At 39.8% G+C, this 26534-nt stretch overlaps 1 protein-coding gene across 1 annotated transcript in view; it reads right to left on the reverse strand.

Annotated features, from left to right (window-relative positions):
* Nucleotides 1–26534, reverse strand: part of scn4aa (sodium channel, voltage-gated, type IV, alpha, a) — a 55298-nt gene continuing 28764 nt past the window's right edge. Inside the window, exons 11-26 of the mRNA XM_073866739.1 lie at nucleotides 23764–23898; nucleotides 23325–23433; nucleotides 20442–20680; nucleotides 19751–19924; nucleotides 19232–19588; nucleotides 12189–12548; nucleotides 9036–9159; nucleotides 8798–8952; nucleotides 8545–8718; nucleotides 8326–8448; nucleotides 7721–7999; nucleotides 7434–7487; nucleotides 7150–7287; nucleotides 6947–7051; nucleotides 6587–6857; nucleotides 1–6149 (exon numbers count right to left, since the gene is read on the reverse strand). Of these exons, the coding sequence (XP_073722840.1) occupies nucleotides 4852–6149; nucleotides 6587–6857; nucleotides 6947–7051; nucleotides 7150–7287; nucleotides 7434–7487; nucleotides 7721–7999; nucleotides 8326–8448; nucleotides 8545–8718; nucleotides 8798–8952; nucleotides 9036–9159; nucleotides 12189–12548; nucleotides 19232–19588; nucleotides 19751–19924; nucleotides 20442–20680; nucleotides 23325–23433; nucleotides 23764–23898 (4095 nt within the window). The 3' untranslated portion in view covers nucleotides 1–4851. The remainder of the gene's footprint in view (nucleotides 6150–6586; nucleotides 6858–6946; nucleotides 7052–7149; nucleotides 7288–7433; nucleotides 7488–7720; nucleotides 8000–8325; nucleotides 8449–8544; nucleotides 8719–8797; nucleotides 8953–9035; nucleotides 9160–12188; nucleotides 12549–19231; nucleotides 19589–19750; nucleotides 19925–20441; nucleotides 20681–23324; nucleotides 23434–23763; nucleotides 23899–26534) is intronic.

Raw genomic sequence — 26534 nt, forward strand, 5'->3', positions numbered from 1 at the left:
TTCAGACGCACGCAGACACTTTAATATAATCACATTTATTCTCTTAACATCAACATCAAATGTTTTTAAGTGGTGAAACACATCTGACACCTCAACATTCAGTCAAATGTACAAACGGGCAATAAAGAAACAATCACGCATACTTCAGCACTGAAGAATAAAAATGTAAACATAAAAAAATGATTTTCAGAGATTTGAAAGCAAAGGATTAGTCTGCAAACATTTGATAAAAGCACAATGACACATTCACTGTATAATCACATCTAAAAGAGGTCAATTATAAAAACCAAAAGTGCTTCATTTATAAATTACACATTTTTTGAAATAAGACATTTGAGGTCACATTAAGACTTACAGCTGAACACCAAATCATGTATGAAATATATCTGAATACATAAATACAGCTGCTATATCACTAACAACATGACAGCTATTTATAGATTAAGAGTAAAATTAATTTGACTATGTCTTGACATGGCAATAATATATATATTTTCAAATAAGAATTTAAAGGTGGTTTCAAAACCATTTCTCTTAAGATGAGCGGATCATCGTGAGGTTTAAATGAATTATGTGGGTGTTTTAAAAACAAACAGGTTCAGCATTTGTTATGTTTGTATGAAAGTGATTTAAATTTATGGCAGAATCAGGTTACTAACTGTACTTTACAAGATGCACAAATACAATGTTGCTACAGAATTCAGGAGAAATCCTCTGTTATAATAAAGCACAGAGAGGATGGCATTGAGCTCATGTCTCTTATTTACCCCTTCATATTTCTACTGTGAACTCAGATTATAAATAGATCAGAAGACAGCCATGTTAACACTACATGTGTGAGTATAAATCATACAGGTTTGAAAAGGTTTGATTTTGGGCATTAAAGGGATAGTTCAGCAAAAAATGAAAATTACCCCATGATTTACTCACCCTCAAGCCATTCTCCATGTACATGATTATCTTTATTCAGACGAACACGATCTGAGTTAAATTAGAAAATCTCCTTGCTCTTCCAAGCTTTATGATGATAGGTGCCATGCAGAAATGAGGGACATTAAAGGACAAGTTCGGTATTTTACACTTAAAGCCCTGTTTTCAGATTGTTTATGATGAAATAGAATGGTTTTGACTGAAACCCGGACACACGGTGCGGCCCCGAGAACCCTCGGGTGCTTGCGTTTCACCTCCCACCTCCACAATGGGTCCACAGGTGCACTGAAACAATCCCTCATAAAATGCACCAAACCTTCGCCCACAAAGACGTGAAACTCACCGAGCGGCCAGGGGCGCCCACCGACACGCCCACACAAAAATCGCCGCAAAAGATGCCCTCCAACAGGTGTTTTAGCATTCGTTGTAAACTTGTGGACCTATTTTTCCAAACGCCTCACACCCGTATATTCTTCCATTGAGAGCTTGAATAATAGACACTCCAGCCCAGTTGGTGGCGATAATCAACCTTTGCCAATTGCAAGAATGCAAACAAAGTTCCCGGCGTGGAGTGATACCGTACATCACAGCACTAGTGATGGGCAGAGCGAGGCTTCGTGAAACACTGAAACAGTTGAATCAATTGTGTCGAGGCTTCGAAACATAGTTCGAAACATCCTCCACAGTGACACCTAGTGGTCATTTGCATGTATAGCCATAGCGCAGCCTTGACAAGGTTTTAGACGATCGCTGACAAATTGTATCCCACATGTTGATTTGATTGACACAAGTAATCAGGTGGGAGAGTGGATAGTGTCGTCGACTCTCATACATTAACCCTTTGGATCGAACCCCGCGAAACGCATTACTATTACCGTCGTCACAATGAAGTTACATATTTTTTGTTGTTGTTTTAACATCTGTTTGACAACTACATGAGCTTTTAGGCTCATCATTGTCAATATAAGCTGGTCTATTTAATAAATAAATTGAATAGAGATAAATACCACATAAACAATAAGAAATTAATAAAATATATCAAGCCACCATGTCATATATAAATATCTGCTGTGTGTGGAAGGACTTAGCCTACTTCTTTTTTTACAGATAATTTCTCCAGCCTTTGAAAAACTCCTCTCACAAAACCCACAAGGTCAATATGCATTTATTTCACTTTTATACAGATGTGCGATTGTGTTGTCTGTTCCCGACCGTGCCAATCAAACGCTGATTCGGCACACCACACCTGATGAAACACTTAGTGAAACGTGGTGTTATAGTCACGTGACATGGGTGTTTTGAATCACACTTCAAATCAATGTTTCGACACATCTGCGCTTCGGGATCTCGCAAAGCTTCGGAACGACTGTTTCGCGTCAGCCATCCCTACACAGCACATCTAATACAAGTCAATGGAGTTGGACAAAAACTACGATAAAACCTGTTGGAAAGCATCGTTTGCAGCGACCCCTGCGTGAGCACACCAGTGAACATCCCCGACCACTCGGTGACCCCCACGTCCCTGCAAACAAAAGTTCAATGCATTCCAGAAAGGACCGTTCCCGTGCACCCACAAACCCACTGCAGAGGTCGGGGGCGACACAAGAAACACCCGAAAATACTCGGGACAGCACCACATATCCAAATCTCAGTCTCAACCGCTCCACCTCACCACAAACAATCCGAAAACAGGGCTCCAAGTGCAAAACACCAAACTTGTCCTTTAAAGGTGCGGTGTGTAAATTTTAGCTGCATCTAGTGGTGAGGTTGCGAATTGCAACCAAAGGCTTAGTCCACGGCTCACCCCTCGCTTTTGAAACACATAGAGAAGCTACGGTAGCCACCACTGGACAAACATGTCATCGTCGGAGACAACTTAGTAAAAAAATTGTCCTTTAAGGGCTTTTGTAGAAAAATGGCAGCACAAAATGGCGACTTCCATGTAAGGGGACCCTCGGTGTATGTAGATAAAAAGGTCTCGTTCTAAGGTAATAAACATAAATATAACGGGTTATTATGAAAGGTCTTTATACACCCCTGATAATATAGTTTTGTATATTATTTTGCATTTCTGTCAAAAGATCCTTCTAAAAATTACACACTGCACCTTTAAGCAGTTTGGAGTCGGATGACCGAAGCGAATGACCAGTGTAGGGGACCAATAAATCTGACAGATAGTGAGGGGCAAGACCATTAAGACATTTAAAAGTCAACAGAATTATTTTGTATTTTATACGAACTGAGACAGGTAGTCAGTGTAATTCATGCAGAAATGGGGTAATGTGTTCGAATTTTCTAGTCTTGCAGCAGAAAAGAATCTGCGTCTTAATGAGAAGAGAATTGAGCCTTTGCTAAACCCCGCCCTCCTTAGTTACTGTTGCTACGCCTGTCAAGCTTTTGCACCTGGCAGTATGTATGCACCGGTGTCAGACATTCCAAAGGGGATATTAGTCACCAGGCGAAACGGTAAAAAATCTGAGAGAGCAAGAAAAAAGGGATTGCATTATGCATTCAAGGGATATATCTACGACAAAATATGCAACCGATTAGAGAATAATTTGATCAAAATTTAAGCTAAAGCCTAAAATGTTAGGTCTCAGTGCAAGCAGCAGCCACCTTATAAACTGACTATTCGAATGGGAAACACACAAATTGAGGAACAGCTTTGTTCATGCACAGCAGGGTAAGTCAAATTTGTGAAAATAATTTAATAATTATAAATCAAACAGTGGAATAAACACAAGACACGTCTGACCACGTTGCAATGATAACATTCCCCCACTTATAGAACTAACCCTGGGAGAGCCGCGACCGGATCGGGGTACTCACAAAATGCTAAAATATTTTTTAAAGTATGTCAGTCAGCCTCCTTTAATCGTCTTATTTTACATTTAAATATATGCATTATGAACAAAGAACCGTCATTATTTGCAAGCAATAATGTACTGAGTTAGCTAGCTAGCTAACATTAGCATGCTCTTACATTGGAGCAAACGTATGTGTTTTTGTTAATCCTGTCGATATTTAGTTGTGAATTCTACACTGCTTGATCCACGTCTGACATTTCTCCCATTGGGTTTTATGTTTCAGGAAGGGAAAAAATCCACCACCCCGTCCAAACTCTTAGGATACCGGGTATCAGATTTACACAATCCGTATTCACAACGCTTCGGCATGTTTTCCTCGCTCAAAACAAGACCCGCGCACCTAGTTACGGTTGCTAAACCACGATTGGCCTGTGGTGGTTTTCGGGCGTGGCTTAGCGAAGGGTCAATTGCAATAGTCGATAATTGCAATAATATATCATGAACATACATGTATGTATCTGAGATGGCTTTAGGGTAAATCATGGAGTAATTTTCATTTTTGGCTGAACCATCCCTTCAATGGAGAAAGTCTAAAATACTTACAGGCTGAAGCTAAACAGACTGATGTCCTTCCTAACAAGTGCACAAAGAGATTAGTAATAAAAAGTATGATAAAGCTGTAAAATGAGAATCTGTGCATTAAAAAGAGCTGAAGATGTCAATATTTAATCACACAGAAGTGGCCCGCACATTTCATTGTTAACATGAATCAATATTAATCTGACAAACAGCTGTTCGGTGGGTTGTAGTTTTGTGTCAATCATTCAGGACATTTCCAATATTTTGCCCAAGAATGCTCACTGGACACATAAAGCTGAATTCAGAAGGAAGTGTAGAGTTATCCTTCAATATCATTCATTTATCTTTATTATGATGTGACTAACATAGGATCAGAAGAACTCAACTGAGATCAGGTCTTTTTAAAAGTTTATAAAAAGAAGCTTAATCCCAATGAATAGCATTCCAGTGCTGTCCTGTTGTTACACATAATCCTTCAGTTATAAACGGCTCACATCACATGTAAGAGTGATTATTATAGTCGTCTGTCCAGCAGTTACACAACTGACTCTTTAATGTAAAGCTTTTCTGAAGCACGTACAGATGTGGGCACGGAGCGAAGGACAGCCTCACTCGTGAGCTCAACCGGCACTACGAGTTGTCCCTGAGGTCGAGGGTAAGTCGCTGAAGCCCCGTGTTGTACGACCGAGGTCGTTTTGGGCAGCCGCTCAGCATCAGCTGGCATCGGTCTAACGCGCAGCTCGAGAGCCATGGCTAGTTCGGGGTTGCTGCCGTACAGGGCGCCCATTTTCCGGGCGATCAAGCCCTCGGTTTCGGGCGCTTCTTCATCTTCCCGACTCCTGATTTCGCTCTTTGACCGGTGCATGAAGCAGGCGTGACGGACGGCGCGTCTGAGCAGATGTCTGCGGTACGTCTGCTGAATTATGATAGCGGCACGCTCCTCCTCTTTCCTTCTGACCGTGGTGACGATGGGTGCAAAAGAGGCGGAGGTGGGGTTGTTGGTTTTGAACTTAGTCTCGATGCTGCTCTGCATGGCGACCATCTCTATGGTATCGCCCAGAACCTCTCGGGTCACTGCCGAAAGAATATCCAGACAGTGGATTTTGTCGCCCGTCACCACGGGCAAATCCATGGCGATCAGCTTCAGGCGGTTGGGTTTGGCCACCCGTAGCGGTTCAAGCAAGGCGTCGGCAAAGTCGAACAAGTGGTCGTAATCGATGAACTGCGTCGCTTCCAAGTCGTACCTTTCCCACGTCTCGTTAAACATCTCAAAGTCGTCCTCGCACAGCAGGTCACCGCTCTCCTCCTGGGCGACGTTAAAGTTCTCCAGAATGATGGCAATGTACATGTTCACCACCACTAGGAAGGACATGATGATGTAACTGCTGAAGAACACAATGCCAATGGCGGGACTGCCGCAGTTACCCTTGACCTCAGTCCCGGGGTTCTCGGCGTTGGGGTCGCAGTCCGGAGGGCCGTTGTTCAGAATGGGCAGCAGAAGGCCGTCCCAGCCCGCCGAGGTCGTGATCTCGAACAGGCAGATGATGCTGCTGCCGAACGTTTCGAAGTTAAAGAGGTCGTCGATGCCCGCCTGCTTTTTCACGTAGGCAAAGTTAGACATTCCAAAGATGGAGAAGATGAACATAATGAGGAACAGAAGCAGTCCGATGTTAAAGAGAGCAGGAAGTGACATCATCAAGGCAAACAAAAGAGTCCTGATGCCTTTCGCCCCTCTTATCAGACGAAGCACACGACCGATTCGAGCCAGTCGGATGACGCGAAACAGGGTGGGAGACACAAAGTACTTCTCGATGATGTCTGATAACATTAGACCTGGAATAAGATGAGACACAGACTATTATGAAGCATTCGGACACTGTTAGCGTTACAGGGCACATATTATGCAAAATCCACTTTTTTTAAGGTGTTTGGACATACATTTGTGATATCAGTGTGTGAACACAACAACCCTACAATGGAAAAAATCCACCCTCTCCTTCTTTTTTAATCCCTATTAGACCAGTCTCATTAGACACGTTGTTTTGATTCTCTTTTATTGTGATGTCACACTGATAAAGCCTCTGGTGTGATGTACTGATGTGATGCAGATTGGTGGTCTTGTAAACAGACAAGTGCGAATAGTGTAGTTCAGCGGCCCTCAACTAGTTTAACAAACACACAATTACGTTTCCTTTTTGTCTCCAAGGCATATTTGGCACCAGTTGAGAACCACTGATTCAACTTTATCCAAACTCTCATCTTGCACCTACCTGCTATAGACAGAATCACAACAACAAAATCAAAGACGTTCCAGCCGTTGGTGAAAAAATACTGTCTGAGCGCCAACAGCTTGAGCGTACATTCTCCTGTGAAGACCACCACGAAGATCAGGTTGATCAGGTACAAAATCTCCTCTTTCTCAGCACTCTGGTCATCCGTCTCCACCATCATGGTCACCATATTGAGGCAGATGAGGACCATGATGAAGATATCAAAGAACTGTTGTGATATTAAATCAAACACCAGGCCCTGGATCTTATTCTGTTGAAAACACAACACAGCTTATATACAGCGACCCATAAAACATTCTCACATATTAAAAGCACGAGGTGAAGTGAAACGTGTCATACTGCTGGACGAGGGATGGGTTTAGCGGGTTTCTTGTTTCCCAGCTTCTTCATGGCATTGTAGTATTTCTTCTGTTCCTCTGTCATGAAGATGTCCTTACCTCCAAAGTGCAGAAGAGAAACAAACAGATGATATATAATTCATCAGGACAGACATAAACGCTAGAAATTTATTGGATGTTAATAGAAAAAGTTCTGATGCTTATCTTGGCCTTCTGTTGATTGAAGTTATCAATAATGACACCAATGAAGAGGTTGAGGGTGAAAAATGAGCCAAAAATGATGAAGATAACAAAATACAGGTACATGTAGAGGTTGATCTCATAGGATGGCTGATCCTCCACCTGACACAAAACAATCAAAAACAAGTTTTTTTTTCAGTCAAACCCTTCAGCTTACCGGTACAGTCACATGAGGTAATCTAAAATATTTTTATGAAACAACTTTCTGAAGAATCTGCATCGATGATAGTTCATGAGGGATGATGTACCTCTCTTGAATCCACTGCTGCATACATGATGTCCATCCAACCTTTAAATGTGGCCTGTGTGACAGACAGACTCTTTGAACATCAGAATATTCAACCAAGTCTAAATATTTTTATACTGATGGATGGTCATATACGCCATTACCTGTGGTTCCTCTGAAGCAGTTAAATAAAATGACATTAAATGAAATTGTCTGACTGTAAATAGGCTTCATGTGTAATGTGTGTCTACAGTAAACTCATCGCATGTTTTACATTTATATTTCTGTATGTGCAGATTGAAAACGTACGATTTGCAGTAGAGAGAGGTAACCCATCCCCACGTTGTCATAGTTGACTTTAACGTTGACCCAGCGCGCCTCATTGGTGTACACCAGATTCATGCAGTCGCTCTTGTTGTTCACAACATCCATAGGAAAGCGTTCTTCGCTGGTGGTGTTAATGCAGTAATAAAACTTCCCAGCAAACAGATTGACTCCCATGATGCTGAAGATCAGCCAAAATATCAGACACACCAGCAGCACATTAAAAATAGATGGGATGGCACCAATGAGTGCATTCACCACAACCTGTATAAAGAAATAAACACACAATAAGAGAATAAGCATGATAAAAAAAAAAAACGATTCGATAAAAAATTTGTACGTACACAGCTAAATGCATCTCCATGCATCGCATTGTGAGTGAACATGAATTTAAACTTGAATAAATTTGGTGGTATTTGTCAGTTGTTTGTATATTTATAGTGTGGTTGTAATGACTTAATGTATAAATTGATGCGAATCACAGAGACACAAACATATCAAATCCCTCTCATCAATTCAACCTTCTAGTGTTGAACTCAGAACAAAACTTAATCTTGATCACTATAAAACCCCCACAAATAAATACATACCCTCATTCCCTCAAATCTTGACAGGGCTCGAAGCGGACGAAGAGCTCTGAGCGTTCGGAGAGATTTGATCGCTCCCAGCTCAGAATAACCCAATAAATTGGCGACTAAGCTCACGATCGACACCTTAAACAAAACCACAGGTGAAAAACCTTCAACAGATGTCTGCTGTTGAGTTGAAAGAGTCACTGAAATATTTTGTTTGGGCAAAAGTCAACTTACATCAACAATAAGGAAGTCTAGCCAGCACCATGCATTGGTAAAGTAGGTCTTGAAACCATATGCCACCCACTTCAATAACATCTCCAAGATGAAGATGTATGTGAAGACTTTATCAGCAAACTCCAGGACGATCTTGATGACTCGACGGCGCTCAATGTTGATGTCTTCAAAAGCCTGAATGTGAGTGAAACTTTAATAATGCAGTAAATATAAACGTCACGTGACTGGAGTGAGATGGTACTGAGACACACACCAGAGCTCCACTGCTCAGGAGGATCATGAAGATGATGAAGGTCTCAAAGTAGTCATGCTCAACAATGGTGAAGCAAGTTCTCCGGAGGTTCCACCACCTTTTCCCCCATCCTTCTGTGGTGTCCACATTCAAACACGGACATTGTCTAATGCAACCTAGGCAGAAATCAATCAGAGTAAGACTGAGTGAGGTCCTTCAGAAACATTAACACTGCTTATGATTGCTGAATGAACGGGACCTTCTGTGAAACAGGGCTGTGGCTCCTCCGGTTCCAGTTCCTCTTCTTCCTCAGGTTCAGGCTCAGGTTCTGGAGGCTGATAGTCCGCCGTACTGCACACTGACAAGTCATCATCAAGACCCACCTGAAAACATGACAGAAACCTCATTCACACAGCACAAAATTTTCGTAAATTTGGCTTCTGTGTGAACACAAACTTAAATGTTCTGGGATCGCTCCTGGAAAGAGAATCTAGTAACATTGCCAAAACATTCACACAAAAAAATTGTTCTGTGTGAACAAGACACAGAAATAATATTGTAAGGGGCGTGCCGCAGTGAGGATGCTCGTATAATCGCAACAAGAAGATATGTTTCAGCTCTTTGAACGCAGATTAACATTCACGACGAAAAAATATCGGCAAACTGGACTGAAGCAGAGATCAGGGAGCTTGTCACTATCAGCACTGAATCTGAGATCATTCACCAGCATGACAGAACAGTGCATCACACGCTCCTTATAATCTTGTCGTAAACTAAAATGCATGTGCGTGGTTCCTCCAGAGAGAAGCCAAGTGCAGGACTTTAAATACGTCACATGGGCAGTGTGGATAAGCCAAAATTAACCGATCCTGGGCGCATTTTCCGTGTATTTTGTGAAAAGGACTATAGTAACACAGCTGTCAGATACCTGATGTTGTACTTTTAAAAGCTTTCAGCTCATTTTATTCTTAAACAAAGGATGAAACACTAACAAAAGACATAAACACAACTTTAAACTTCATTAATTATACAGATATTTCATTATAAGAAAACACCACCGTTTTTCAATGTTTTACTGTGTTTTTACCTCAAGTTGGACCAATTGATACATCCCTATCTTTTTTCAATACGTGCACTTAATCTTTGTACAGTGCGTCGTGAATGTTTTAGCATTTAGCCTAGCCCCATTCATTCCTTAGGATCCAAACAGGGATGAATTTAGAAGCCACCAAACACTTCCATGTTTTCCCTATTTAAAGACCGTTACATGAGTAGTTGCACGAGTATGGTGGCACAAAATAAAACGTGACGATTTTTTAAGCGAATAAAAAATGAGAACTATATTGTATGGAGGAAGAGCACTTAGTTTGCAGCACTTCGACCTCAGTAACATCATCACTCCTGATTACTCCCCCCCTCGCTCAAACTTCCTTCAATATTACTTGTACAATATAGTTCTCATCGCCACGTTTTATTTTGTGCCACCATACTTACTCGTGTAACTACTCATGTAACTGTCTTTGGTCCCGTACACACTGCATATTAATTCGGTTGTCACTTTACCTTTAAATGCTTAAACCTGTACTGTACACACACAGTTCAGTAATTTACGGGACTGACAACCAGGTGATTCTCGCGAAATTAGACTTATGAGATGTCATGAAACATTTGGATAAGAAAAGTATCAAAATAAGAAGTATACAGTTACAAACATCTATTCATGTACTATTTTGCACATGATTTCAAATGACATCATACCAATTTTGTTGTTTTTTCCACATTTAAGGGGAAATCTTCATTACCACAAAGTGTCCATGACTGTATTTGGGTTCTTTGACATGGAATTATTTATAATTAAAAAATCTAAAAAATAAAAAGTGCATGTTATACTATAAACATTTACAGTAAAGAAACATATGGTATTTGGTGATCATTGGTAAATAGACAATAATAAGGCATATAAATGTGTCCAAAGAAATTTTCTCATCCTCCTCAACGATTTTCAATCATTTTAAGCCCTCAATGAACTAACATTTCCCCCCCCCCCCAAAAAAAATGTGACTGTGACACTCAAGATGGCTACCAGGTAAGCAGTTTTTATTTTTTCTCTCCAGATAAAAGTTGAAATTTTGTATGTCATAGTGCCTAGACAACTTTTTAGTTCTCATTACCGAAACATGAGTTTGTAAATGCATATATTTAATGTAATATCATGTTGCGGTAATGATCATTTTTGATAATGATCTATAAATGTAAATAATTCTATAGGAAATATTTTTTAAATCCTCTAAAAATAATGGTTAAGTTCAGACCTTAATCTTATATGTGCAAAAAAATTGGCTTCAAGGGCTTGTTAAAAATTCTGATGCTGACACCTAAATCTGGATTTCGTGAGAATCACCCAACCGCATTCTACAACCTAATTAACTCCCGCAAAATGCAGGTATTGACAACCGCATTTACAGAAACTCTCCATAGTGTGTAGCCTACATAAACGAACTGAACAACTATTAGATAAAAAAGTGTTTAAGCGTGCATCGTGGACATGACAGGTCTCTCTTCTGAAAAAATAAATGCTTAGAAGGGGGGAAAGTGTTCTGTATGTGCAGTGCAGAAAATGACAGAAGCACGAACGTTTGCTGACTAGTGTTGCCAGATCACCAAAAAAAAAACAGCGAACAAGAAAAATCCAATAATAAACCGAAATAAATCCAAATGCTTTACCTCAAAGATCAAATTATTGGGACCGTTACCTTCTGACTTTAATAACACCAAAAACTTGATCACTTCATTAGCCAAAAGACATAAACTGTCAAGCACCACAATGATATAGTATGTAAGTACAAAAAGATGAGGACCTGGCAACACTGCAAAACAGTGTGCTGTGGGGCAGCCTTAGAAAATGCATACAATACACAACACCAAGACAGAGGTTAATTGCAAAAAAAACATAATGCTGTTAAATCACTTTGGTCAAAGCTATGAGTGATAAGCATGCGAGATGGCAGAACGTTGCTATGGTTATCTCTGTGTCAATCATCACATTTAGGGGATTCACTCCCGCATTTAAATGCGGTTTTCACTCCTGAAAGTTTGCAGTGTGTACGAGGCCTTTAAATAGGGAAAACATGGAAGTGTTTAGTGGCTTCTAAATTCATCCCTGATTGGATCCTAAGGAATGAATGGGGCTAGGCTAAATGCTAACACATTCACGACGTGCTGTACAAAGATTAAGTGCACACATTGAAAAAAGATAGGTATGTATTAATTCATCTAAGTTGAGGTACGAACATAGTAAAATATTGAAAAACGGTTGTGTTTTCCTTTAAATACTTCAATCAACTGATAGCTAACAATTTAACGAGCCCTCAGAGTTAGACAACAAAAGAGAAAGCCAGAGCTGCTCATTTACCTTTATGTCATCTTCATCAGAAGATTCCTCCTCGTCCTCTTCAACATCAGACTCACAGTGGGCAATAGGTACAGAAGATGTTAAACAGTTTGTCTGGGCATCTGTCGTTGTTTCTTTCTGCAGGTGATTTATTGAGTACAGTTCTGTGTCTTTCTCCGCTTCCTCTTCTTTCACATCAGGAGGTTTCTTCCCAAAAATCTGCAGCACCTTTCTGGCAATGAAGGCTTTGAGCCAATCGAAAGCCCTGGTGATGCGAGCGATGGCGATCTGAAGATTGTTCATTTCACCGTCTTCTTCAGTAGCAGACAGGTTATCTCCGCTGAATGAGCTCAACAGCAGGGCCAAGAAGAGATTTAACACCTGAATGATGAACACACAACACTTAGCACTATGACAATAAAGCACTACTGTAGATAAATAATAATACAACATCCCACACCTATGTTTATTTGACAGTGAGCTTACCATTCATTTTGTATGAAGGCTAAATACAAATTAAAAATGTATACCATTTTTTAAATATTATATTATGTTATAGGAGAAGGTTTCATAGACTTGCAAATTCATTTGTTTAGGAGTTTGTAGGTACAGATATTCATTGTGGGCATTCTTTGCAGTTTATCTCAATGTATTGCGTTACACTGTCAGAGCGTCTCTCATTTATACAGCCGCTGCAGCTCCCCCTTGTGTTTTTTTAAAAGATATGTAATCATTGCGGTGATTTGAAATCACCGCGATGAGGTTAAACATTCCCGATAAGACGATTATTTAATCTTTGTGACAGCCTTAACTCTAAGGGCAGCTGGCAACACATGAGCAACCTTCTTAAACATGATGCCATTAATCCGAGCGCATCATTGATGCCCAGGTACAAAACACTTGCGTGCCAAGGAGTGGTTACAACTTACAAACTGATTTTAACCCCCTGCGGGCCTAACAACCTCTCTAGTGCAATGAATATTACTGTGAAATAACAATAATAATAATAATAGCATAATATTAATTTAAAACTATAATTGGCAAACATGCCAACTATCATCATGAAGGCTCACTATCGTCCATATGTTTGACTATCATCAATAGCATCGTCTATTGGCACAACCCTAAAATGCTATTATGATGCTCAAATACGCATTTTAACTGATAACATGATTGACCACAGGGGGACTTTAAAATGTTTTTGTGTTTTTGCAAAGAATTTAATGTTTAATGACAATGACACGTGTGCATATATATGTATATGTGCAAAATGTCCGCATTTGGAAAAATTGTCCAACATGAGTAATAAAAGCTCATCTTTGTCACACAAATATTCGGTTTCCCTTCTATAGATAGGCAGTATCAGGTTTATGTGGCCCTGTCATAACGCAGCATTAATAAATATAACGTTGTCTAGATGACTGCTGCTATCTTTAGTGTCTAAGAGCACTAAACTACTCATGCTGTAACTCTCTATCAACAACATATAACTGTGCTGTAATGGCAGATTTTAATAAGACCACTGTTGGGAGGTGTTAACATTAAGCAATACAGAGGAAATCTGCCACCAGTGCATTCATTTCTTATTTTACATGGACACCCGTTGACCAAAACAAGAAAACGTATTCACAAATTCATTTTGTCTCATTATTTACCCTCTCCATTACAGTATCTGTCATATAGCCAGAGCAGCTGGCCTCAGATCAGTCTTATAGAAGAGAAACACACAGATATGAAGCAGAAGCAGCAGGTGCTGTGATCTTCAAACAGCATATCAGATCTTCATACACACTAAATGAGGCCACAGATATTTGGTTTCCTGTGCTATAATCTCAGTTGGGCAGCTCGTGTCTGTCATTTATCATCTGAGACTTCTGCTGATTTGCTCCAGACACCAAAGTAATGGCCACATGTGTTTATCACACTCAAGTAAATAAAAATATATAATGCTGAAGACAATTGTTCTTTTATATTTATAAAAAAACACTACGGTGAATAAACAGCACGCTTGCCTCATCAAAAAATAAACGAAGTCTGCATCTAATATCGTTTTACATGTTAACATACATTAACACAAACATAATTCATGTGTTTCATGGGTCGCCTTGCACAATTTTGTGAGTGAATATAAAAAGCATTGCGTTTAAAGCCTTTGACAAATCTGATTATTCTGCACAATGAAATTCTTAACCGAATGAAAAGCAAAGAAATGATAAGAAGCTGGCAGAGATCAGAGTACTTCAGCTGTTCATGTTTGTTTCATGTTTGCACGCAGGCCGGATCAGAACCACCGTTTGCTGTCTATAATCATCTGACGTAAATACAGTAGACGACATGTGCTTCACAATGAGGTTTGTCTTGAAGACAAGCACACAAAGTGTTTGTTAACCTTGTTGATTACTAATGCTTCTCTAAACCAAGTCATCACCTTTAAACTAGGGATGCACCAAAAGCACTTTTTCCATTACCGATCCGATTTTAATACCAGACTTCTGATTATCAATCGATGCAATTACTACCAATACTACTGCATTCAACAAATAAAGCATACATGTATGTGTGGTACACTCTAAAAACAAACTAAAAGTGGTTCACTGGCTTGTAATCATAGAGGAATCATTTTAAATGCCATATAGTACCTATGTAGTACCTGGTAGCACCTGTGTAGAACCATATTGTGCTATATAGAACCATATCTGGTGCTATAGTGGTGCTATATCATCCCCAGATGGTTCTTCATAGGGGCTTCATAGGTGCTAAATAGCACTTAAAATGGTTCCCCTATGATTACGAGCTTTTAGCACTATTTAGTGTAGCAAAAAAAAAAAATTCAAAAGAGAAGAAAATGTATACAGTAAATAAACACTGATTGCCTGAATGTTCAGTTTTGTTTTTGCGCCATTCCTAATTATATAGAAAACTAGAATAAATAAATACATAAATGCTAAAGAAAAAATATTATAGAAATATTGATAGGTCAACACACATCACGTGCAAACACTTTACATCAAAAGCAATGTGCGCGGGTAAGTAGTGCTACAGTCTCTCTCTCTTCCCTCCTCTCTCTCTCTCTTTCTCTCACTGTAAAATTATGTTTTGAAAATAGCGATGGAGGCTTTATATAAGATGTGTAAGAAAAGAGTCCTACTCTTTGGAGGACTGGGAGTGCAAAAATTAAAAATAAATAAATAAATACATGTACAAATATATAAATATATTAATAAATAAATGTAATTATGTAAAAAAATATAAAAATAAATAAATATATTAATAAACAAATGTAATAATGTGAACAAAAATAAATTTGACAAAACAAATATAATTAATTTTTAACAGCTTAAGTCCTAATTTTGTCTTTTTTATTATTTATTTGTTAATTTATTTATTTTATATTTACATTTATTTATTTATTTGTTAATTTATTTTTACATTTATTTATTATGGCATGCATTTATTTCCACATTTATTTATTTATTTTTGTATTTATTTATTTATGTTTGTACATGTATTTGTACATGTATTTATTTATTTATTTATAATTTTTGCACTTCTCGTCCTCCATACTACTCATAATAGCATTCAAACAATGTCTTTGTGTGGTAACTAAATAATTGTTTCCAGTCCGTTTAATCATATAAAAATAATGCACACCCGCAGTGTAACCATTAACGTTGTGCATCATTTTTGAATAATTCAACAGCCCATCATCTATTATTCCTTACATATACTGTACTTTATATATAAAAAATAAAGTATATAAAATGCAGTGGCGGACGGTGACTTCTTTTTTCAAGGGCGCTCGATGCGAAGTTCATCACAACATGCATGTAGCCCATCATGTGTGTGGTTCCTTTTTTGAATATGTGTTCTGCGCCTCGAGAGATCCTGTGTGCATCACGTGTTTTGTCAAAATAAGTGCAGATGCGTCTAAAGGGTTTATGATAAAAGAGATGCTCACACCTCACGTTTGCCAGATACTCGCATAACCTCATGCGTAATCAAAGTTTTCTGTTAAGGGAGTGTCTTGTGTGTATTTTGTGAACGTAAGCGTCTCTTTTATCATAAACGTTTTCACTCGTGTGCAGCAGACACTTATTTTGACAAAATACGTGATGCACATGGTTCACATGACACAACAAACACATATTTTGAAAAAAGGAACCACACACATGATACTCCGAACACTTATTTTAAATTAGCGCCCCCCCTGTAAATTTGTGATAGATTATCGAGACTATACCAGCTTGTTTCTAACACATATCCTTATGGATGTATAGGGTTAATATCATAAGCCCTGTTTTTAGCCACAGCTGCATGAGCTTTGACACTGATGAAAAGATGATAACATTTACCTGTGTTTGGCTTAATGTTAATTCAATTAAATCTAAGTAATAAACCAAAGAACATAAGCTGGAATGGTGGTGGTGAGTTGAAAAGGTGCGGGGGACAGAATCGTCTTTATTTTAGACATGCCCCCTACATCCCCACATGTCCCCCACATCCCTACTTGTCCCCCATGTCCCCCGTGTATTCTACACCTATGCTTTTAATAGCTTGACAGTATCAACCAAGGGTAACGCACAGTATTGAATTTGGATTGGTCCCAATACCCAATCCAGCAAAAAGTTCTGGTTTGGACCCAAAACTGTTTCTGAATATTCAGCAAATTTATTGAGTATCCATTTACTCACGTTACTGTAATTGAGTCGTTTTTTGTGTACTTCTACTTTTTGAAGTAGTTTTTAAAATCTGTAATTTTACTTTTACTTAAGTTTGTTTTGTGTAAAGTATTGTACTTCGCTACAAATTCAATCATATCTGTTACTGAATTAAAAAAATATACAAAAAATAATGCAAGGTTATAAAGGTGCGCCACGGATCCTGATTGATTGATGGGCGGAGGTACGCACTAAACTCACAAAAAGAACCATGGACAAGACAGACGAAGAAGACATGAGAGAAACCCCTGGCCATATTTATGCAAACACTTTGACTACAAGTGCAAGAAAGGCAAAAGCTTTATTATGCAGTGTTATCTGTGTATGCCCAAGGTGACTAAACTTGCATCTTATAAAAACTCAACATCAAAACTGCACAAGCATGTTCAGGTAAGTTAGGGATACTCAGGGTTTAAATTGGGCGGGGCACAAAGGCTGAAGGTCTGTTTCTGCTCAGCGCCAGTGTGCCCGCTGGTGCGTGTGCACTGATGCGAAGCGAGTGTTCATTTCTTTTTTTTTTTCATTTCTATTGAAGGTAGGTTTCACACTCGTGAATACAGTGCATGTGTGACAAAAATGGAATTGCTGATTGGGTTTTTACCGCTCATTTGCACAACACGTTAATCGTTTTTTACACCATACGCATTATCTTTCGAGGTCTATGCAGCTTTGTGTGAAGTCAAGTACAACTTTATAACATCCTTGAGAATGCACAGGTCATTAGACATTGCAAAGATCAGATAGAGAGAGATGAAAGGATAAGAAAGATGAGAGCGAGAGAGAGCAAGAGAGAGAACTAGATAGAACAATATAAACGTGTAAAGGATAAAGGAATATATGTACATATAGTTTATTGAAATAATGTATGTAACTCTGTACATTTTAAATGACCTACTTTTTACTTTTACTTAAGTCGAATTTTAGACCAGTAACTTTACTGTACTAAAGTAAAATATCATTAAAGTAACTGTACTTTTACTTGAGTACAATATTTTATTAATCTTTTCACCTCCGCGTGTATCAGATCGGTGCATCACTACCACATCACTGCATCAAACAGTCCTTTCAAGAGTTGCCAAAAAATGAAGACCTGTCCTCACTCAGTTTTTCCTCACTCCGATGGTCTTACAAAAAATACATCACACGTGTGTACATTATAAAGATTTAAACATAGACTAGTGTCTGACATTTGGCAATGTTCTCACCTACTGTATATTAACACCTGATTTAGATGTTGGATATTTGCAGAGCTCTGCTGCTAACAGTTGTGCGTGTCAACAACAGACTTCAGCTGTGCTCAACAACTTGACTTGTCGTGCCATAGCTTCAGATCACTAAAGCTTAACAATAGCATTTATACAGATTAACAGCTTAGCAGTGACAACAGATGGCCGTCATAATAAAATGCAGTAGCATACAACAGGGCCGGCTGGTCTCACAGGTGTTACGCCTACACATGAGTCCGCAACACAACGTAAGTACATGTATTACAGTTTACTAATGGATCGGATGCATAAGCAACTACTACTTATTTTGCATAAAAATCCCACATAGGGTCCGAATTGCCCGACGCCCAGGACAGTTTGTGGAAATGTCACTGTTTAAGCCTTTTTACAAAAAAAAACCCACCCGAGACAAACACAAGAAAATTAGACCCGAGTCGGACCCGGACACATATGTAAACAACACAGACATATGTGTAGTCTGCAGCCCCACATGCATCAATCGCAACCAATTTGACCCACTGCTTTATTTATTGTCATTTGTTATGTGACAACAACATCAAGGTCACCGCTAAAATTCAGAATTGATTGGCAGGTCTGGCTCTATGAAAATGAACCTACCACCAGGCACACAATGTCACAAGAACTCTTGGCAAACAGAGGATGGGTTGGTCCGAGGCACACGTGAAACTTTTAGACACAAACCCGCTCAAGTCTCAGGTCGGACCTTGGGTTTTCGAATCTAAGTGGACCCGTGAAGACCTCTAGTTTAAGCATCCTTTCTAAACAGGCCTAGACTTAAGCCTTGTCTGTGAAACTAGGGGAATGTGTTTGTTGGAATCAAACCCTCACAACCTTCATGCTGAGCTACAGGATTTAAATATAAGCTTTCCACATCCATGGTTTCTGCAGCTAAACTGTGCCTGATGCATCACGCACTGTTCCAATGCTTCATTTGGTTTTACAAATGCAATATTAAAGACAACAATGATGAATCACGAAGCTATTACGTGCACAGCATTTTCACTGTGGTCAATACCAAACAAGACACCCATGCGATAGCGAGGACTTTAGCAGGGTTACAGTCTCACAGTGTGTGTGATACAATCTCCGCTTCACTTACCACCAGGTTACCAATGACCATGACCATCATGAAGACCACCAAACACATCCCGGTTCCAGCGACCTCCATGCAGTCCCACATGGTCTCAATCCACTCTCCACACAGGATTCGGAAGACGATGAGGAACGAGTGGAAGAAGTCGGTCATGTGCCAGCGAGGCAGTACGCAGTCCTCAGAGATCTTACACACGCAGTCCTTGTAGCTCTTGCCAAACAGCTGCATGCCCACCACGGCGAAAATGAAGACGATGATGGCCAGGACGAGAGTCAAGTTCCCCAGAGCACCCACCGAGTTTCCGATGATCTTGATCAGCATGTTAAGGGTGGGCCAAGATTTTGCCAGCTTGAAGACACGCAGCTACTTTCAGCACGTCCAACAAACACGAATATGACCGGAAACACAAAATAACCTCCATTTAAACAAAGTCCAAAGTTTACTCAGAGAAAGAGAAAGTTAAACAAGTTTACAAAGCTATTAAAGATGATAGAGAAGAAGTGAGCTGTTGAGATTCGAGCTTACCAAACGAAAAGAGCGGAGAACAGAGAGACCCTGAACATTGGCCAGTCCTAACTCCACCAGACTGAGCGTGACGATGATGCTGTCAAAAATGTTCCAGCCCACCTGGAAGTAATAATAAGGGTCCAGTGCAATAAGCTTGAGGACCATTTCTGCCGTGAAGATTCCTGTAAATATCTGTAGATGAAAAAAAAGTGAATGAAATCAAATCTCCTGTACTGTGCTATGTGTCAATATCACAAATCCAGCTTGGTTTGACTGAATATGAAGTAGGATTGCAAATTCCCAGTTTATTCCCATAAATTCCCTTATATTCATGTTAATTCCCATATATTCCCATTAGTTCCCATGGAAAGTTTCCAGCCTTAAAAATTCCCAGAATTTTGCAACCGTAATGTGAAGTGCTTAAGCTGTAATTTATTAATCTAATGGATTACTCAGATCAGCTAAAAGCAGCATCCATGTTTCACTCCATACTGACTTATGATGTAGATGCATTGATGCTAGTTTAGTGAAGCAATGCTGATAGACCGGGGGAAACATGCTGGGTAAGCCCATGTAAAAGCCCTGCAGAGATGCCAGCATATCTCAGCATACCACACTGAAGACCAAAATACAAAACATAACATATACTGGTGATGCTGCTCTTATCAACAGAGTAAATCCTCCAGAAGTGTATGGGTGTAACACTAACCAAGTTGCCCACTGAGAGAACGTGTTCGAAATCCTCACTCATTGGGTAGTGCTCCATGGCCATGAAAAGCGTGTTGAGCACAATGCAGATGGTGATACCTAGATCGGCAAATGGGTCCATCACTATAAAATGGACCCACTTCTTAAAAATGAGCCATGGAGGGCAGCAGTCCCATTTAAGGAAAATGTCAGCAAACTTATACCAGCCAGGAGGACAAGGCCTCTGAGCATCTTCTATATCTGTGGAGACCAACAGAAAGAGAGAGATAAATAAACACATGCACAAACACAGTCTTATATCACACTAAAGGGGCTTATTTTGCCATAACAACCTGCTGCCTATACATTGTCTCACTTGATACATGGCTATTTACCTCATAAGTAAGGTAAGTAACATTAAATATTGATTTGATATATATTTGTTTTGTTAATTTTTAACAAATGCAGACCTTCCGCAAGGAACACCCGTTTACTTTCGATTTTAAGATAAGACGAGACGTTCAAATGTCACAAACACACTATTTGTTTTAATCATTTGTAAATATAGGGCCAGATTTACTAAACGGGGAAAGTTAGCGCGAGAGCGCAATTCCAAAAAAAAGCCAATGGGAGTGGTAATATCTGCGGGTTATTTACTAAAAAGACGCAGATTAAATAACACAGGTACAACAGCTGATTTCCACAATGACCAACACAATCTACTAAGAGCAGCGCAAATTAGTTCAGGGTCGCAAATAAGCAGAGCTGATGAGGTGCAGAGGATCTACTAACGCCTGATGTGCTTGAGTTCAGCACCGTTGACATCACAGCTAATTAAGCCATAGTACACTGAAAAGAACTGGACGACAAAAAAATGAAGGTTTACAAGAAATGTTAAAACATCTGGTATTGTGTGACTTCTCCTAGTTTTTTATTTTTCAGCATAAAATAATGGTGCAAAATATCTGTTATATTAGAAAATTATTAAATTGCATTGCGTGAATCATTTAAATAATCTCCTCCAATAAATTTTGCGTCTGAAGGGAAACTCCAAGAAATGCATATGTCATAAGGTCAGTCGCAAAAATAACTAGACAACACCTTTTCTTTATTGCCAAGATGATAGTTTGCCCTGGCGCAAGCTGTTAGTAAATCTGGCCCATAATGTCATATATGTTATTAAAATACATATTTATATTTAATTTTGTGTAATATTAAACTGTGCCCGTCAAAATGATTTGCAGCCATGTGTTATTAGTTTCAGGCGGTTGTTATCTGAGAATAACAAGTCTGCAAATGTCATGACTGGCCAATTAAAGGCACACCGCGGAACCTTTTTGGCCACTAGGGGGCGCTAGACATGTATTTTTCACGCCTAGCGCCCCTAGAGGCCACAAGCGCCGCAGCACTGTCGCAAAGGAAAAGAACTGGCCAACCTTAAAACTAAACTAAACCTTTCAAACGCTAAACGATCAACATTTTGAGGCATCAGAGAGAAACGCAGTCATGTTACAACTATCTGATGAGGAACTCGTGGCAGAAGCCATTTCTCAATCTGAAGGTTGCAGCCTCCGGATGTCGTATTTCTAAGCTGCATACGTCATCAAGACTGTCTTATTTCAGAATATTAACAATTATAAAGTTGACTGTTATACTTAGTTAACTTAGTTAACTTTACGATAACTTTACGATAACTTAGTTAATCGTAAATTAGAATCGTAAATTAACTAAGTTAATCGTAAATTGTTGCAGTATGCTTATGACTTGCGAATTTAATGCTCATTTACCTTAATAAACATATTTGACCTCCGGAGGCTGCAGCCTTCCAATTGAGAAACGACCAGAAGTATTTCCTTGCCTTTTTCCAAACAAATATTGTTGCATCGTCTCTCTCTCCCTCGCCACCAGGATTTTCCGCAATGGCACTCGTATTTCCTCTCTTTTATGTGAAAATTGTCGCTCCAAATCCAAGTAAACCGATGTGTTTAGGTCTGCCGCTTTGTAATACGTCACTCACGTGAGTGACAGCGGAACGCAGCAAATGAGGAAGAGAGAAGAGAGAAACGCTCGGATCTGATTAGTGAATAAATAGGGATTGGTGAATGAATAGGGTTTGGTTTTACACTGTGTGAGTTTGAGCAAGTTTGACTGCTATAGCATCCTAGATTGTAATGTAAATACCATAGACAGTAAAAGAAAGGTAAATATGTGAACACGTGAATGCAGCATCTAAATACAGGTAAATATATGCAAGATAATCGCTGTCATTTATAAAGAAGATCGCATTTATGTATGAATCAAGATCGTGAGTTTATATAAAAAATTGCCTTAAAGGGGAATTGAACCTGGGTCGCCCATGTCATAGGTCCGTGGCACTAACACGGTGCCACAGAGTCACATATTAGAAGTTGCTCTCTACACTCCTTAAGTAGCCTCCAGCAAAATTTACGTAAAAAAAATTGTGTGGAGGAAGTGACGTATGCCATAAAGCAGTCGAATTTTGTAGTTTTTTTTGAAACCCTAAGTTTTAAAGTACGAGTAAAAACGATACAGACCCCGCCAGGCTATGGTAGACATGTCATTCAACCTATTTAAAGTCGATGTACTATCACAAGGGTCTTGAAAATGTATTATGAAGGTTGAAAAATTACATGGTGTCGCTTTAAAATTACAGTAAGTATTCCAATGAGTCGTGCAAATTGACTTATAAACATGAAGAAAACACAGTTCTAGGGAATCTGTAAGTAAATTTTAACACAGACAAGTTGCCTGGATATCCTCTCACATACTTCAAGAGATAAGAGGAAAAACTAAAAGTGCTACTGTATGAAAGACAGTTTAGTCCTCATAAATAATGAAGGCAGATGAAGAATGATGATAATAATAAAGCGAGACTGTACCGTACCTTCCATGGTCCCCGTGAGTACACTGACAGCACTGGCTGCTCTTTTAGAGAGTTTCCACTGATCTTCATCCTGTATACTCACAGACCTGTGCTCATCTTCAGCCGATATCTGAAAAATAAAGACGGAGATCAGAAAACAGCACTAGTATGAAAACTAAAAGCTCCTTTTACACAGCTGAAGCATAATAAACATAATGAAACTGGACATGTATGGTGCAGATGAAGGGTCCAAACGTCTGAAACCACACAAGCTCAGAAGCTTTCTTGTTTCCATTGAGTCACATAAGCTGCTGTTTGAACTATGCTCACATCAGACTGTAAAACACAGATCATCAGCTGATGTCATTGAAACCAAAAAGTGTTTTTATTAGTTACAGTCCAATATAACTGAGACTCAGGGTTTTCAGACTGTTTAATCACATTGATTTCATGTAATCACCTCTTTGTCAGGATGGACACTGTTGACTTGAGGAATTATTTTGCCATTACAGTCTCGAAGACTCTGTAGTGAACCTGTCCTGTTTGAACCTCGACTTTGTGTCGTCTGGCTGGCCAAAGATGCTTTACTGCCTGCCTGTAATTTGTGGCAGAGATAAATATGTATCAATGTAATATTTTCAACTTAATGCCATGCATAACAGAAAGTTTTTGAGTTTACACATTTGGCAGAGCGGCTTAAAGGGACACTTCACCCATTTGCATTAAGCTTTGTATAGTTAGAACCCCAGTCATGTTTTTGAATGGTCGTGCATCATTTCCCCAGTTGCCACTGAGACAGGAGAAATACAGATTTTAGTGTTGCACTTCCTTCTTTCAATGATGTAAAAATCATCATTTTGCATCATTGAAAGCAGGAAGTCCAATATCTTTGTTGAGGGAGTGAGACTACAAACACTCCTTTTCTCTGTCAAATAGGCACCAAATTCAAAATGTATGTTATATTTCGACTACAAATATGACACACTTTCATGTAAGATTAATGTTTCTACGGGTGAAATGCTCCTTTAAAGTGCATTTACTGTTATACATCTGTGACCCAAATTGTGCAAATTGAGTAGGAATAAGCTAAACATGAGTTATATATAGAGGATAGTTATATAGTATATTTTGACATTCTCTATTAAGAAAACTTTAAAGTGATGTATAATTTGTTGGAATCTGACAAAAAATGACAGAGCTACACCTGTTTAAAGTTGATAGAGTCAGCAAAGACAGTGTAGAAAAGGCCCCAAAGTTATGCTAGAGTTGTTATTATTTATTCAATCATGCTTTATGTTTCATGTTTTCTGCCGTTTATTCAGTGCTTGTAACAGAGTAGGAAAGTGCGCACTGGTTTGTGTATTTTATCTGATGTCACGCAGTTAGTATGCAGTATGATAGAGATAGGCGTTCGTCATTACAGTTAATATTCAGTACTACAGAGATTGTCTGTCGGTTCGGACATAATGGCGGGTGTCATTTTTCCTCAGAGTGTGCGTGAATGTGAAAAGTAAGTAAAGTTATATCTGCTGCATTACTCGTGATATTGTATTTTTGGCGCTGTTATTTCTGTTATTTGATATGTTAATTAAGAGTTTTTAGGGGTCGCTACACGACCGTTGTGTTAATTATATCTACCTGATTCAATACGTCGGATCGAATATTTCATACCTGTTAGGAACCACAAAAGTCAAGGATCCCAATGCAGAGGGTTTTTTTAATGAATAAATCAGTGGGTATGTATAATCAAACAAACAAACTATGTCTTCATGTAATGGTGTGTGTGTGTATGTGTAAATGCAAAAGTCACAAAGTGGGAAACACTAAAGGACATCCACTTGAAAAACACTTGAATATCTTCACAGGACACAGAGAGAGCTTCCTGGCGGGACCATGAGAGAGAGAGAGACGGTCAGAATCTTCAGCAGTACGCGCGCTGGACAGCGCATGGCGGCAGTCAGGGAGTAGAGCAGAATTACGCGCTAGAGCGCACTGCGGCTGTCAGCGTCTTCAGCAGAATTACGCGCTCATGAGCGCACTGCGGCTGGACAACGTAAGATGTAGATATTGCTAGGAGTTTCCTCTGACCGGGAGTATCCGAAGACTCGACAGATGCCACACCAACCGGGAGAGACTGACAGCAGGGCGGGAAATCTAACGGGGCAAAGGCAGCAGAGATCACGGTGGAAATAAACTTGAATAAACTTAGACACAACAAGAACTAGACTCGACAAGAACTAGACAGAGCTAGCGGGCAGGAACACACAAAGACGAACTTGCAAAGAACAAAGGAAACGAGGGGAATTTAAATCAAACCGGATTGGACAATAATGAGAATCAGGTGCGGGTCGCAGGTGAGAGAAGTCAGAGGTAATGAGAACACCAGGTGGAAGACGCGCACGCGTGGAGCTGTCAAAACAAAAACACAACACATAGTGAAACAAAGACAAAGCAGCCAATAAGACCGAAATCATAACAGGACTCCCCCCCCACGACCGCCACCGGGCGGTCCATGAGGAGGCTCACCCCGTCGCCGGCGGAGATCCTCTATCAGCCCAGGGTCCAGAATGTCCCGGGCCGGTACCCAACACCTCTCCTCCGGACCATATCCTTCCCAGTCTACGAGATATTGAAATCCCCTTCCCCGGCGACGCACATCCAGTAAAGACTTAACTGAATACACAGGGGCACCATCGATAAGCTGAGGGGTGGGAGGGGTGGGGGCAGAGGGAACAGGATTAAGGTGGGAAAAATACACAGGCTTCAGTTTAGACACATGAAAAACTGGGTGAACCCGACCGAGTGCTGGGGGCAATCTGAGCCTGACCGTCACGGGATTAATGACCTTAACAATGCTGTATGGCCCAAGGAATCGTGGAGCCAGCTTGCGAGAAGGCTCACGGAGAGGTAAATCCTTGGACGAAAGCCATACTTTCTGCCCACAGATAAAGCGGGGCGCGGTTCTACGGTGACGATCGGCCGCGGCTTTGGTTCGTCTGGAAACCTGACGCAACGTAAATCTAGCCTTTCTCCAGGTGCGTTTGCAACGACGGACAAAAGCTAGTGCAGACGGAACCACCGCATCAGGTTCTTGTGACGGGAATAAAGGGGGCTGAAACCCCATGGACGCTTCAAATGGGGACATGTTAAGGGACGAAACAGGAAGAGAATTGTGGGCGTATTCAACCCAAGGTAACTGTTGGCACCAGGAGCTCGGATATTGCGATGTCA

The sequence above is a fragment of the Misgurnus anguillicaudatus genome, chromosome 4 (genome assembly GCF_027580225.2).
Source record: "Misgurnus anguillicaudatus chromosome 4, ASM2758022v2, whole genome shotgun sequence".
NCBI lineage: Eukaryota > Metazoa > Chordata > Actinopteri > Cypriniformes > Cobitidae > Misgurnus > Misgurnus anguillicaudatus.